Consider the following 14404-nt stretch of genomic DNA (forward strand, 5'->3'; position numbering starts at 1 on the left):
TCTGCATTGCGTATTGCAATTACTAATTTCAAAACACAGCCAATGCGTTTATTGCGGTGGCAAACCACGAAGAGACAGATTGACATATTAATAACAGGGTTCAGGCATTTGGAGCAGGTCAACGCACTTCACTCTAGGAACTGCGAAGATAGCAACAAAGGCAATTATTTTCATCTATTATAATACAAATATTTACAGAAGGCTTCTATATCAACAGGGCGAGCCTTAAGTCGCTAATGTCAATGAATTCCGAAAGATGTTCTCCCCAGCTCAAGATATAGGCGACAACATACATATGATGATAATTCATCACCCCCCTCTCTCTCTCTCAAAAAAAAAAAGAGCTTCAGTTTTCAAAACAAAAACAAAATGCTGGAACGTTAAAAAAATTAATGTTTCTTAAACAGTTGCGAAACGTGCTCTTTGTCTGTCTGTCTCTTTCTGACGGACAGGACTAGAGGCTTGAGAAGTGCCGGGGAGTATGTTTGGAGCACGGAAGTTCATTGCGCATAAAGGGCTTTCACACTTTGGAAGCCTGCTGTGAACTAATGTTGTTTAGACAGAGATCCCATGAAAATCTCTGTCGGGCCAGCCCTCTAGGGTCTTGGGCTATTTTATGACTCTGTCAGCATCCAGATTACAATGTGCCGAAACGTCCCTCTATCCGACCAAGATTCAAACCTGGTACCTCGTAAATAAAAGTCTATAGCGTGATCACTAAATCAATCTGCTCGGTTAGATGAAGTAACAAATATGATGAGGTCGTGACCTATTACAGAATAACCCAGCAGTCGCCTGGATGAAATGAGAGAAATGACAGAAAGCTTCAACCGGGGTGGCCAATTTCCAGTCAAGATTAAAACTGAGAACCTCACTAATACTTTAGATGAAAAAGTTACCACGGAGTTAAGATGCATGGTAAGACTCTACGCCGCATATAAAGCATTCCAACAAACTTCTCCGTATTTGAAACCTCGACTATACCATTCAGTAGGTGCAGTAAGAAACACAGTCTCACATGGGAATTGAAATGATATCCAGCACAGTGAGCAAGACGATATAATTCTGAACATAAATTAACATAGGCCAAAATATGTATCATATTGTACAGCTTCTTTGTCTGACGGAGAGGTCAGAGGCATAAAGACTGCCTACACCGGAGGAACCGTATATATTAGTAATGTACCGTACCTTATTTCTAAAATAAGTAAAATAAAACCCTTAACTGTACTGCACTCACTCGCTGAACTGAATTCGGCTGGTCGACTCATGTAGCCTCGGAACGGATCACGCAGAAAACACAGCCTATTGTTGAGGAAGTGTGTTTACCGCGCCGTTGCATAGCAATGATCGCGGTTCGGACCACATAGAAAACACCGTTCTACCGTTGTGAGCGTTACCCAGCAACGCATGTTCCCTGTCGCGATCGTTGCATAGCGACGGTACTACATGTTACAATCCTAAAACTCTGCATTCTGCCCACAGATTGTTGTACCTGTGATTTCCGTATGGTTCTCACAATAAACAGCACCTGTTTCCCTAATCAGCATTAACCGGTTGGTCTTTGTTGTGGAGACGTAATGTGTTTCTTGTGAGGTACGAAATGAATTCTTGTGTAGCGTAGTTGGTTGAGGCACTATGCTACAAGCCGGAAGGTCGCGGGATCGAATCCCGATGAGGTAACTGGATTTGTTTCAATTTACCTAATCCTTCCAACCGCACTATGGCCCTGGGGTCGACTCAGTCTCTAAGAGAAATGTGTACCAGGAATATTCTTGGGGATACAGGGCGGCCGGCTCGTAAGGCTGACAACCTCACCGCCATGTATGAGTCCATTGTCTAGACCAGGGGTCTCCAAACTTTTCGAACCGCGGGCCACATTAGGTATTTCAGCACTTTCAACGGGCCGGACAAAATGAGAAATTAATAACTCTAGGTATATGAGTTTTATTGAAAGCACAGAATTTCATAAGCTAAATAGAAGGTACGCGAGAATATATTATCGTATATTAATGACAACAGACAGTAGCAGAAAATGCTCATATTTTCATCACAAATTATAATAAAACAATTAATGTGAATGATGGAAATCTTTTTGCATTCTTAAAATCTGATTAAATTGAGGTTCAAATTTTGAAACGCTAATCACAAGTAGCGACTTTAAGTGTTCATCGGATAAATTTGCCCTGTATTTCGACTTGATGTACTACATCTGGGAAAAAGTTTGTTCATACAGATATGTCGTCCCAAAAATGGAGATAAATTTACAAGCAAATTTCTTTAAATTTGGAAATTGCTCAGAGTTCAGAAATTTATAAAATTCGGTCACATTTCCTTCCTTGTATTTGTCTTTAATATGATAATTTTCCTGAAGTTCAATAATTTCCATTTGAATTTGACTTGGGACATCTGCAGCATCCCAGTCAAACGGATTTTGAAACAATCTAATTTCCTGAGCACTGATATCCAAATCAGGAATTCGCTTCCGAAATTGTTCCTTCAAATCTGAAATGACTATATTTGCAAATGAGGAAGGAAATTCTGCTTCATCCTTTTTATGCAACTCTGCACAGTATAGCATATGAACAAAGNATTCCTGAGCTGAAAGAAGCGCGAAAGGACCTTTCCACAGCTAAGCCATCGAACTGCAGTATAATATGTCAGGTCAATAAGCTCGGAATCACATTTACCAGCACTCACTGGAAACTTAGTTCAATTGGCGCATTTCTGCACAATTCTTTCGCGGGCCGGATAAAATAACATCGCGGGCCGTAGTTTGGAGACCCTAGGTCTAGACAATGTGGAAACCGCAACATCTCACAACACTATGGACCTCCACGGGCCGTTACAGGGATACATTTACTTACTTTTATTTACAAAATGATTAAAATAGCTGACGTTGAGTACATTCATAAGGCATCGCTTTCCAAAGAAATGTTACTTAAATATTTCAATCTATAAATTATCAGAAAGACATATACAAGGATATTACCATTTCCTCAGTCGCTCTTTCGTTATAAAAAGAAGCAGGCTAAAAAAAAATAATTTCAACGTCACGGCAAACTTCACAAAATGTTATCAGGACACTGCACTCCTTACATCTGCACTGGACGTTCGTGCGAACTTGTTACTAACAGACATACATGGGCAATTACTTTAAATTATGACACTTCACTTGTACAGCACATGCGTATTGATCCACTTGGAAATTTAATCTCCATACTAAGTGAACATGACGTACTTATATTGGGAACCGCAAAAAAAAAAAAAAAAGTCCAATTAGTGTTGTCGGTCCAATAAACCCATGAAGTTCGTTAACTATGAAGCCAAAAACAATTCGAGTTTCAAACTAACCCCCACTGTGCAGTTTTATTGAAAACCCAACAGAAGAGATGGAACGGTGAGCTGATACAGTAGATATTCGATGAACCCCTGAAGTTCATCACGTGACACGATATAGGCGAAACGCAAGTAATTAAACACTGACGATCTATTTCACAGCTGCGGGACGTTACGAGTTCAAACCCTGGCTGAAATTACAGGGACGACTCGAAGAAAACAAGTATAATTAGGGCACTGTCTTAATTTTATAAGTGATGATAGGGTTACATTATCATTTTGTCTGCCTGCGTCCTCTTAAGTTGTCGGATAGGCCTATAACCTAAAAGGTTTGCCATATTCGTACTTTATACATAAACATCGGTCCACATTATCCAGATTCTCCAGATGCCTATTTCCTGAAGTCAGCCGATCACAGTGGCCACGCGGTCTAAGGCACGAACCGTCTTCGCTCGCTCGAACGCTCGGATCGCGGTTCGAAACCCACTCAAGCCATGGATGTCCGTATGCGTTTATTCTGTTTGTGTTGTCCTGTGTGTAGGAATAGGCCATGCGACGGGCTGATCCCCCTTGCAAGGAGTACTACAGACTATGTATGGGACTAAGAAACTGAAGAAGCGGACAAAGTCCAACAAAAAACTGTAGAGCCACAGACAATTCCAGCAGTCAATTAATTACTGTTGCCAAACGGGTGGGTAAACAGGCGTACAGATTCATCTTGTCAACATGTTACTGTTCCACATTCTACATAAAATATTCAAACAAAAATTATAATCTTTTCCTAGACCTGTTACCATAAAATGTAGGGGTCCTTGCATTGGTCAAAGTGGTGCCACACTCGTCCATCCCTCAAATGTTCACACTGCTAGTATGCCCGTATTATTGAAGGTGCGGAACCAGAATCAGGTGAGCTCCAGTGACACGACTATCACACCGAATTGCAATTAGTTCAAAATTTATTAAAGGTGAGGAACGCACACAGACAGACATACTGATATGGCGGCCCCGTAACAACTATTAAAAAACTGAACTCGGTGGCCTGAGTCCGCAAGCGAACTATACCGACCGAGTGACCGCCGCTTGTTGGCGAAGTTAGTGCCAACTTTAGCGAATAGAGGGTGTCGCGTGGTCGGCGCAACGAATCCCCAACGCCGTTAATTTCAGTTTTCTAGACCGGAGCCGCCACTTTTCCATTCAAGTAGCTCCTCAATTATCCTCACGAGGCTGAGTGGACCCCGTTCCAGACCCATTATTTCTCATAAAACCTGATATCGCCGGGAATCAAACCCAGGAACTCTGACCACTAGATCACAGGGACGGTCGGTAACAACTACTGCTCCTTAAAAGTATGCAAACAGGCTGAAAAGGCGAATCAAACATGATGGAAGATAAACACGAGAGGACAACTAAAATGAAGGCACGTGTACCAACTGCCAGCAATACAACTATTGTGTATCTGAACATTATCCATCGTCCTGCTTTTATTTAAAACACAAGCTTCCGGAGACTGAGTAGGTTTTACTTAAAGACGGAGACAGGATCCAGTCTCCGAAACGTTGTGTTTCAAATAAAAACATGACGATGGATAACGTCCAGAAATATATCTGCATTAATATACTTTTAGATCTAACTTCCAGCGAGTATACTGATGCCCCTCTTAACTAAAATCCATCCTCGCCAACGACGGACGGCTCACGAAGCGCTGTAATATGAAGAGTGAAACGTCAAGGAATTCAATTTGCCGCTTACCTGTTCGCAGGCGCTCCGACAGGACCCAGTGGCTTTGGAGCAGCATGTCGCTTCTGGAAACACAAGAGACAAGAAAAACTTAACTAAAAGCTCCCCTTTATAACTTTATAACTTACGTGATAACTTTCAACATTTGTACATAAGGAAAAAAAAAGAATTTGAAAATACGTTTATTTTAAGGCCGTATCAGGTATTGCCATACAGTTTATGCTCAAAATAGCAACCTGTAAGCCTAAATTTGTATCATTCTGGGGGGATGAAATCATGTGCAAGCAGGCTTCACCTGAACATCGTCTGCCATGTATGAACCGTTATACAAGATTTGCGAATTGAGAGATTAACCCCAGTTGCACAAAGAGCAAAATGTTCTTCCAGATCTTGGTTCTCAGAAATACAAGCAAAATAAAGCAAAACAAAGGTATCCCTGTAACAGGCCGTGGAGGCCCATAGGGTTGTGAGATGTTGAGGTTCCCACATTTTCTAGACAATCGGCTCATAGATGGCTGTAAGGTTGTAAGTCCTACGCGCCGGCCGCCCTTTACCAACATGAATATTCCTGATACTCATTTCTGTTAGAGGCTGAGTCGACCCCAAGGCCATAGTGCGGCTGGAAGGATTAGGTTAATTGAAAAAATCCAATGACATCATCGGGACTTGGACCCGCGACCTTCCGGCTTGCAGCATAGTGCCTCAACCAACTACAGTCCATTCGCTGAAACGAGAGAGTCCTCGTAAACAAATGCACGCGGTATCTCCTTCGCTCTTTGAATGAAATCATGCAGCGATCACGTGATGCATGTACAATTGCAGGGGCGTCTAAAGTTCACTCTTCAGTCTGAATGCAGGTTAACGTGCGTCCGAATGCAGTGAGTACACTGAAGTAACTGCGCGCTTTCTCCACTCCTTGCTGTCAGCTGTGGCGACGCGGGGTTTGCTTTGTTTACGCTGTCTCGTCTCCGCGAATGGACTATACGCTACGCGTGCCCCCTCTTATAAATAATATTTAAAAATAAGGTAGCTGAGTTCAAGGCTATTTTAAGGCATAAATAATCTTATTCCCTGAATAGGTTATGAGGTTCTCACACCGGTAGTTATGAAGAGTTCTATCTTTTGTGTTATAACGTCCATTAGTCCGGTTCATGTCCACCAACGTTTAGAGAAACATGTTATAATCCAAGCAAGAAGCCAGCATGAAGCAGGCAGCAAGCTCTTCTTCGGTCCTGAAGATGGTGGCGACATGTTCGACCGAAACGTCACTTGATTTTCAAAGGACTACACGGAGGTATAACCCAGCAGATATACTGAAAAGCGAGAATGTTAAACCTGACCCCTGGAAGGAGTATCAGTAAACTGGATCGATTAATTTAAAGTCCTTCCAAACTGAAGGAAAAAATCGTCTTGTGAGTGGAATTTGTAATCAACGGTCGGTCATTCCGTCAGTAAGTCTAGGTGTCGAGCCCCAGCTTTGACAGTTACGGTCTTGTATCTGTTGTGGGGCGCCCTCTCTGACGAGAGGATGGGTGTCTTCTGTATACGCTGCTGGTCCTTGCCAGCGCAGTCTTCCTCGGGTCCGAGTCCCTTGGGACTCGCGACCATATTTTACTATCTCAGATTTGAGACTTCCCTTTCCGTCGCCTCCTACGTCTCACAGGGTTACGGTGGAGGTATTCGACCCCGCCTCCACACGGGTATGTGAACTGTCAATTATTTTTGGATGGTCTTTACATAGCCTCGGGTCGGATCACAGCACAAAATACACATCCGTTGCCTAGCAATGGATATATGCGAACCCCACAGAAGACATCTCTTGCAACACCGGTTCTATTGTTGCATGCGTGTATCGCGGTGGTTGCCTAGAAATGGTTCTCGTCTGTTGTTGGTTGCGGATTTTGTTGCGGGCTTGTTTACGGAGTCGTTCCCTAGCAATGGGTCTACATGTCACGATATAATAATTAATGAAGAAAGACGTACGACAGACAGTAACACTGGTTACTGAGCTACACATATAAAGATCTACGCCAGGTCGCAGGCGATCGAGAGTAACCCATGTCGTGGATCATTGGGGAACGTTGAACTTCTTTACAACATTGCAGACTTTATGCCGTATTTATTTATATAAAGAAAACTCTATATTCTAAGGCGCTGATATGATAAGTAGCAATTAAAAAAGTGCACAGATGTGTGTAATAAATACTAACTCTCACATAAACATCAAACTAGCAAGAAGTGGGAACACCAGCAGTCGTCGAATGTTGAAAGCGCATCGGTTGTGTGACACATGCAGGCTTATACTCCTGAAACAACATTAGCGTTGAAACATGACGTACACGTGTATATTCCATTGCTGACTCTTGTCGATATGGCGGGGACCTTAATTTCATGAAGTACGTGTCCAGTACAGAAAACACCATCTACAAAGAATTTCCCCCTGAAACCCTGTTAGTCTCCTGTAACTCGCTTAGCACGGCGTTTCCCCTAAATCATTGCTCATTGTTGCGTGAAGGCTGATAACAGCTACAGACATCGCCCAATTTATGTGAAGCTAGAAACTGTAAAATCACAAGATATACGTCTATAATCTATCGACTGTTGCGTTCCTTGAAGAAGACAAGAACATGAAAATTTTGATGTGGCTCCGTGTAGGTGTTGTGTAAACTGACGTTTCTGAGGAACGTATCGCGCCTCCATCTTCTGGGTATAAAAATACGTTCTTCCGAAACGTCGGTTAACACAACACCTACACGGAGCCACATCCCAAAAGACGGCTTTCTTCGTTGTCACCGACGTGGAAACCTCAAATCTTACAAGGCATGAACAGTTCAATGACCTTTTCGACAGTCTACGATTCGCTTAGTGGGGGGTGGAGTCCAACTGGGTCCACTCGGCACGGCGGCCAATGATTGACCTATTGTAGCCTGCCCCGAGTGATTATGATGGAGAATCTGGTGGAATGAAGATTGGCAGGAGAAACCGTTGTACTCGGAGAAAACCCGTCCCAGCGCCACTGTGTCCAGCACAAATCCCACTTGACAAGACCCGGGATCGAACCCGGGCCGTCGCGTTAGGAAGCCAGCGACTAACAGCTTGAGCTATGGGGCGGCCTGACAGTCTACGTTACATTAACCTTCAGCACAGGCTGAGCATCAAATACGAGTATAGTCTACAGGCATGAAAAAGTACATAATCGATTCTACGTCCACCAAACTAACAGATTCTTCATGTGAAAATAACGCATATCAGGCTGTTGCTGTTGTATAAAACTCTAGCAATAATATATGACAAATATCGTGTCATGATGACTGCAAAAGGAGAGAAAACCCATGTTTACCGCGTTCCATCTCGCTGTCACTTTCAAACTGTATGAAACCCAACTACAAACACTGCAAGAATCTGAAACGCTGGCTCTGCGCTGTCCTCAGTTACGTTTGAAGTCGTTAAGGTAACGACTAGACAGGGACCGTTAGAGAGACCCACTAAACATTTTGATGGGGATAACAAACGACAGACGACCTTACTGCCACCTTACTCCTTCATTATGCGGAAAGCAAACTGTAGGCAAGACCTTTTCGGCCTCCCACTAGGTGTGTAGTTGATGGCCTGACATCAAACGCTTGACAAAACAAATGATACCGTATACAAGCAGTCCGCTGTAGAGAGAGTTCTCCTTCACCAAAGAAAAATACAGACACAGATCAGAATTATGTACCTTATCTGTGTTCCCAAATCATGGTCCACAAATAAAGTACAGCAAATAATAGACCTGCTAATATAAATTTGCTCAAGAGACCTGACGGAAATATAAACAAACAAATGCAATGAAGTTCTTATGGATGTACATCGGTACGCGGTGTGGCTGAACCCTCTCAAGCAGAACAGTTTCTGCGAACCATATACAGTAAAACCTTCCTTAAACGGACCCTTTATTAAACGGAAACCTGGCTTCAGCAGAAATGTTTTCTGGTTCCTTCAGATTCCGTTTAAGACAGGTTTTACTGTACTTCATACAACACATCCAGTCCTGTAAGAATGGAGGTCGCTCAGCTGGTCAACTTTTCCGCTTTGTATGGAATGTGAATGTTCAGCACCGTTTTCACAAGAGCCCACCCCTGGATTCTATCTTGAACCACTGCAGTCCAGGTGCCAGGGTAGCGCAGTCGGTATAGCTACTGGCTCACCGAGGGGTCGGAGTTCGAGTCCTGGTAGGGTCAAAAATTTTCTCTTCTCCGCGTCGTCCAGACCGGCTCTAAGGCCCACCCAGCCTCCTATCCAATTGGTACTTGGAGCTCTTTCGCCGGGAGTAAAGCGGCCGGGGCGTGATGCTGACCACTCACCTCTGACTAGTGCTAAGGTAAAGAAAATGTGGCTCTATACATCCACTCCCCCATACGCCTTCATGGCGTAGTGATTAATTAGTTAAGCACAGGGACAACTTTACCTCTTATCTTTACTACTGCAATCCAATACAAAATCTCATACCTTATTTATTATGATAAATTTTAATAATAATGACTAACTACATGTCATCACCATAAAGTAAAGGTAAAATTGTCTCTGTACATAATTAATTAGGCATTATGCTATGAAGACATATTGGGGAGTGGATGTATAGTCACATTTTCTTGACCTCAACACTAGGTGGAGGTGAGTGGTCAGCTTCACGCCCCGGCCGCTTTGCTTACCCCCCCCCGGGTAAAACGACCTCTGTACGCATTGGATAGGAGGCTGGGCGGGCCCGAGAATCAATCTTGTCGCTGTGGAGAGAAAACTCGCCCTGTTTGGAATTGAACCGGACCTCTGGATCTAGCCAGGAACTCTGACAGTAGATCAAAGAGACGGTCGACGGCTCAACTGGGGCGAGCAGATATACACATAGGAGAACTTTGTTTGGGCGTATCTTCTTCTTCCTTTTCTTTAACCTTCACGGATTGGACCCTGTGACCCCTTCAAATTCTGGATTAACTTCTAAAACTATGAATCAAAAAGACAACTGGTAGAACTCCTTGGATGAGGGATCGGCACATCACACAGACTCTACCTACACAACATAACAGAAACAGAAAAATTCGTATTTCCATTCCTCGATGGCATTCGAACCTATGATTTCAGCGTTCGAGAGGAGGAGGTATCTCATTCCACAAAAATTTATGTTTAGCAGTTGGTGTAACTTTTACAATTTTTTCTGCTATATCAAGTGCAGAAGGACCGCGTAAAAAGCGATCTAAATGCGTACGTAAACTTACGGATAAATGAGCAGATTACAGAAGGGACTGACTGGAACAATTAAAAAGTTTTCAGTTTCACATTTTACTCGTATCGTTTTAATGTACAGAGCTAAACTCACAGACTTCGCTACGATAATTTAGGACAGAAATACGTACGTCCCTTTTCCTCAAGAGAGTCAGCATAACGACTGGACGACCGAGGAATCGGGGTTCGATTCCCGACAAGGGCAAGATTTTTCTCTTCTCCACAGCGTCCAGATCGGCTCTGGGGCCCACCCAGTGGGTACTGGGGCCTCTTTCCCCGGTCGTAAAGCGGTCGGGGCATGAAGCTCACCATTCATCTCCATCTAGTTCTGAGGTCAAGAATGGTGGAGCTGTACCTCCACTCCCCCATATGTCTTAATTAATCATTGAGACAACTTTATCTTACCTTTTCTTCGGAAATTAAAAGTCGAAGGGCTGTAAACTTAAAATTCGCCGCCGTGAAAACCTCTAATATGAACACGAGGTGAGATACCCCAACAGCAGACTCCATTAAATGAGAGCAGAGCTGACTCACTCCTACAGCCAAGGTCCAGTATAAAAACGCCCACGGAATCTACCAGGATATCCTGCCCCGAGATTAACTGTCTCCAGTGGGACACATGCTGGCTACTGCGTTTCGTTAATTGTGAAAGTGGCTTTTAGGAACAGCAGACACGTACAAGTTCTAGTTTCTGGCATTATCGATATTATCTCTGGTCGCACTAGTTAATACATTCATACAATGAATCTAATTTTCTTGTTCCTATAAGAGGTTTACTGTTAATAACGCGTAGGCATAATCGCCTTACGAATACTTATCTCTCGAGTTCGCAATTTGGGAGATGGATATCGTAGAGCTAAGTATGAAAACAAAATAAGTTCTCGATTAGACGAGAAGTCCAAGTCCGATCCGTTCTCCAAACTAGCTCATTCACTTCATTCGTTCCCTCTTCGCGTTAGCCCTTACAACTGCGAATTTTCAGTAACAGGCCTTTCGTCAGGCAAGCCGTATAGAAGAAACGTCTAATTCTTTCTTGGAGTTCTAATTCTCTCCCTATGGCTCTACAGCCCTTTGGACCTTGGACGCTTTTTTTTTTAAGTTTCTTAAGTCTATACATAGTCGGTGGGACTCCTTGAACGGGTGATCAGCCTGTCGCAAGGCTGTTGCCCACACACAGAACAGCACAAACACAGAATAAGCGAACACAGACATTCATGCCTTGAGTGGGATTCGAACCCACGATCCCAGTGTTCGAGAGGGTGAAGATGGTTCATGCCTTAGGACGCGCGGGCACTGTGTTCGGCTGAAGTTCTAATACCGTCCCCTTATTTGTAGCCTACTTACCTTTTTTTGAAAAAAAAAAAAAAAAAAGCCATTTACTTTTGAAAGGCTGATACAATCTTTATGAAACTTGGAACGTACATCATGGCACCTGAGCGCATCTCAACGGCGTACTTCATAAATCCCTCCCATCAGTCTGTGTTTGTATATCCACCTATCTTTGCTAGGAAACGGTTCGGTAAGATCATCACTGCGGCAACGCATACACACGCAACAAAAGAAAAATTGATGAAAGCGTCGCTTTCAACGCGGTCTATGTCATATCAGAAAACTGGGCAATTGGTTCTTCCAAGAACTTCTTCTACAATAATTTAAACTGAGCTTATTGTTGGGTTTATTAATATTTTGAAGAGAACTGAATACATAAGTCTAGATGGAAAATTCCAGTGGAAGAAACCAGGTAAGAAACATGGAGAAGTAGTTAGAATAGCATTAACGAAGAAGCAATGGGAGATAGATATGTACAGTGGTTTCAACTACCCGGATGAGTTCAGTGGCGAGCTTTCGTGACGCAGCGAACAAAATCAGAGACTTTCTGGACCAGATGAATATGACAACAAGCTACAAGATGACACTATAGCATGAATCTGCATAGAGTTACGGTTCACTTCTTTGAGAATAAGTTAAAGTTGTCCTTGTGTTTAACTAATTAAGCACTACACCACGAAGGCGTATGGGGGAGTAGGTCTATAGATCCACATATTGACCTCGGCACTGGTTGGAGGTGAACGGTTAGCTTCAAGCCCCAGACCGCTTTACCCCAGGGGAAAAAGCCCCCTATACCCATTGGATAGAAGTTTGGGTGGACCCCAGAGCCGGTCTGGACGACGTGGAGAAAACAAAATTCTTGACCCTACCAGGATTTCGATCTCTTGGTCTTCCGGCCCGTAGCTAGTCATTATACCGACTAGGCCCACTCCTCGTTATATAACCCAGCTGTGTCAAGTGAAGCATCAGCAACAATTCCTTCGGATTTACTGCCACACGTCGCAGCTTGTGCTGTGCGCATTGTCGGTGAACAATTCAGGCATAACAGTAAAGTTTCTAACGTACCGCGTTCGTCTACTTTTCTTTCGCTGATGAAAAGCCACCCCAATCACCATCCGACACAATCGCGCCCCGTCACGAAGCTAGACCACAGAAGATGGCTTATTTCGGCCGATAATTCAAGTCGTCTACAAGTTTTCTCTTTTATTTTATTTGTATTTGTTTTTTCGTTTGTTTCTCTATTTCTATTTTACGTGGGCGGCCGATCTGTGTTTATCTCCTTGGACTGAAACTATGATTTTAAATTCCGCGGACATGCTGAAGCTGTTTCCTGAGTTCCTGCCTTCTCTGTGCAAATATAGGCCTGATGTATTTATTACGGTTCACACCAGACTTTCAAGCCATTTGGACAACCCGGTAGTTCAGCGTAACAAGTTCGTGCTTTTTCTTTCCAAGGAGAATGTTAGCTTCACAGATCAGAGGTAACAGCCACGTCAGGTGGAGGGACGGCGATTTGTCCCCGCGGACGCCAGCAACCCGGGTGACATCTGGCCGGTAACTTAACTACAGCATGGCTGTCACTACGCTAAACGCAATTCCAACTGATATATAGCAGTTCGTGTCTTTACGAGACACGTACAAGTTTGTCTGCAATGACACAAAGCAGGACGACCCATTTCCTGTACTCATGCTTCTTTGTTATTCTTCCTCTCCTTTACACTCCTCTTCATTCTCCTCCTTCTACCTCTTCTCTTTCTATCTAACCTATATAATGTGAGTCACTGAGTCGCTAAATAAACAGCAGATAGACAGACATAATTCTCTTTATTATTTGATCTATATAGCATTTGTACTCAGGACTCTTCATCTTCGTTTTTCTTATCTTCTTCCGCTTCTGCTGTGTAACTTTCTCTTCTAATTTATTATTGGTCTTCACTTCCTTTTTTTTTTTTTTACTCTTCACTTTCTCTCTCTCTCTCTCTTCTTCGTCATCCTTCCTCAGTTGTCGACTACTTCTTTACTGACCTGCATCAGCTCCTGATGCTATGAAGTATCGAAGTTTATTCTGTTTGTGCTGTCCTGTGTGCAGGTAGCTGCCTTGCGACGAGCTGATCCCCTGTCCAAGGAGTCTACCGATAGTGTATAGATTAAGGAATTGAAAAAGCAGCCAAGGTCCAACAGACGGCTGTAGAGCCATAGATAGATAAAAGGAATGTCAGACATCAAACAGAAAGCCATCGAGCCAGATCCCACCTAATAAACGCTGATGTAAGATTATTACAAAAATACTGTCGCGTGTTGCCTAGGTAACGCGACAAGAAATTTCACGCGGTTTCGGAATTAGCGAACAAGTTTATTGGCCGAGCTCCTCTACACTTCCACGTACAATTAACGTCCACTCTTAACGTCGTGAGGCGTTTCTTGATTCACTGTTATAGTTACTGCTTGCACCGCTAATCTCGGTGAAGTATCCTGTTCCCTCGGAGCTAACTGAAGACTTGCTACGCTTCTAAGGTCAGCTACAAACTGAACTGTTCTCGGTAACTTCTAGAACTCAACTGTCAACTGTCTGGTCCAGGTCCAAGTCCAAGTCACATTGCGACTGACGGTCAGTCAGTCAGTAAGTCTTGGTGCCGAGCGCCGTTACGGTTTTGTTTTTTGTGGGACGCCCTCTCTGACAAGAGGACGGATCTGTCCTTTTACATGCAACTGTCTGGTCAAGTCAAAGTCAAGTCAAAGT

At 43.4% G+C, this 14404-nt stretch overlaps 1 protein-coding gene across 2 annotated transcripts in view; it reads right to left on the reverse strand.

The window, feature by feature from the left end:
- Positions 1–14404, reverse strand: part of LOC111869684 (reversion-inducing cysteine-rich protein with Kazal motifs) — a 286372-nt gene that overhangs the window by 177425 nt on the left and 94543 nt on the right. For both annotated transcript variants that reach the window (XM_033753512.1, XM_023861376.2), the window contains one exon: positions 5089–5141. Coding sequence is in view for 1 of the 2 variants with exons in the window: in XM_023861376.2 (XP_023717144.1) it covers positions 5089–5141 (53 nt within the window). In the remaining variant the exon portion in view is untranslated. The remainder of the gene's footprint in view (positions 1–5088; positions 5142–14404) is intronic.

Source organism: Cryptotermes secundus, unplaced genomic scaffold, assembly GCF_002891405.2.
Source record: "Cryptotermes secundus unplaced genomic scaffold, Csec_1.0 scaffold1072, whole genome shotgun sequence".
Lineage (NCBI taxonomy): Eukaryota > Metazoa > Arthropoda > Insecta > Blattodea > Kalotermitidae > Cryptotermes > Cryptotermes secundus.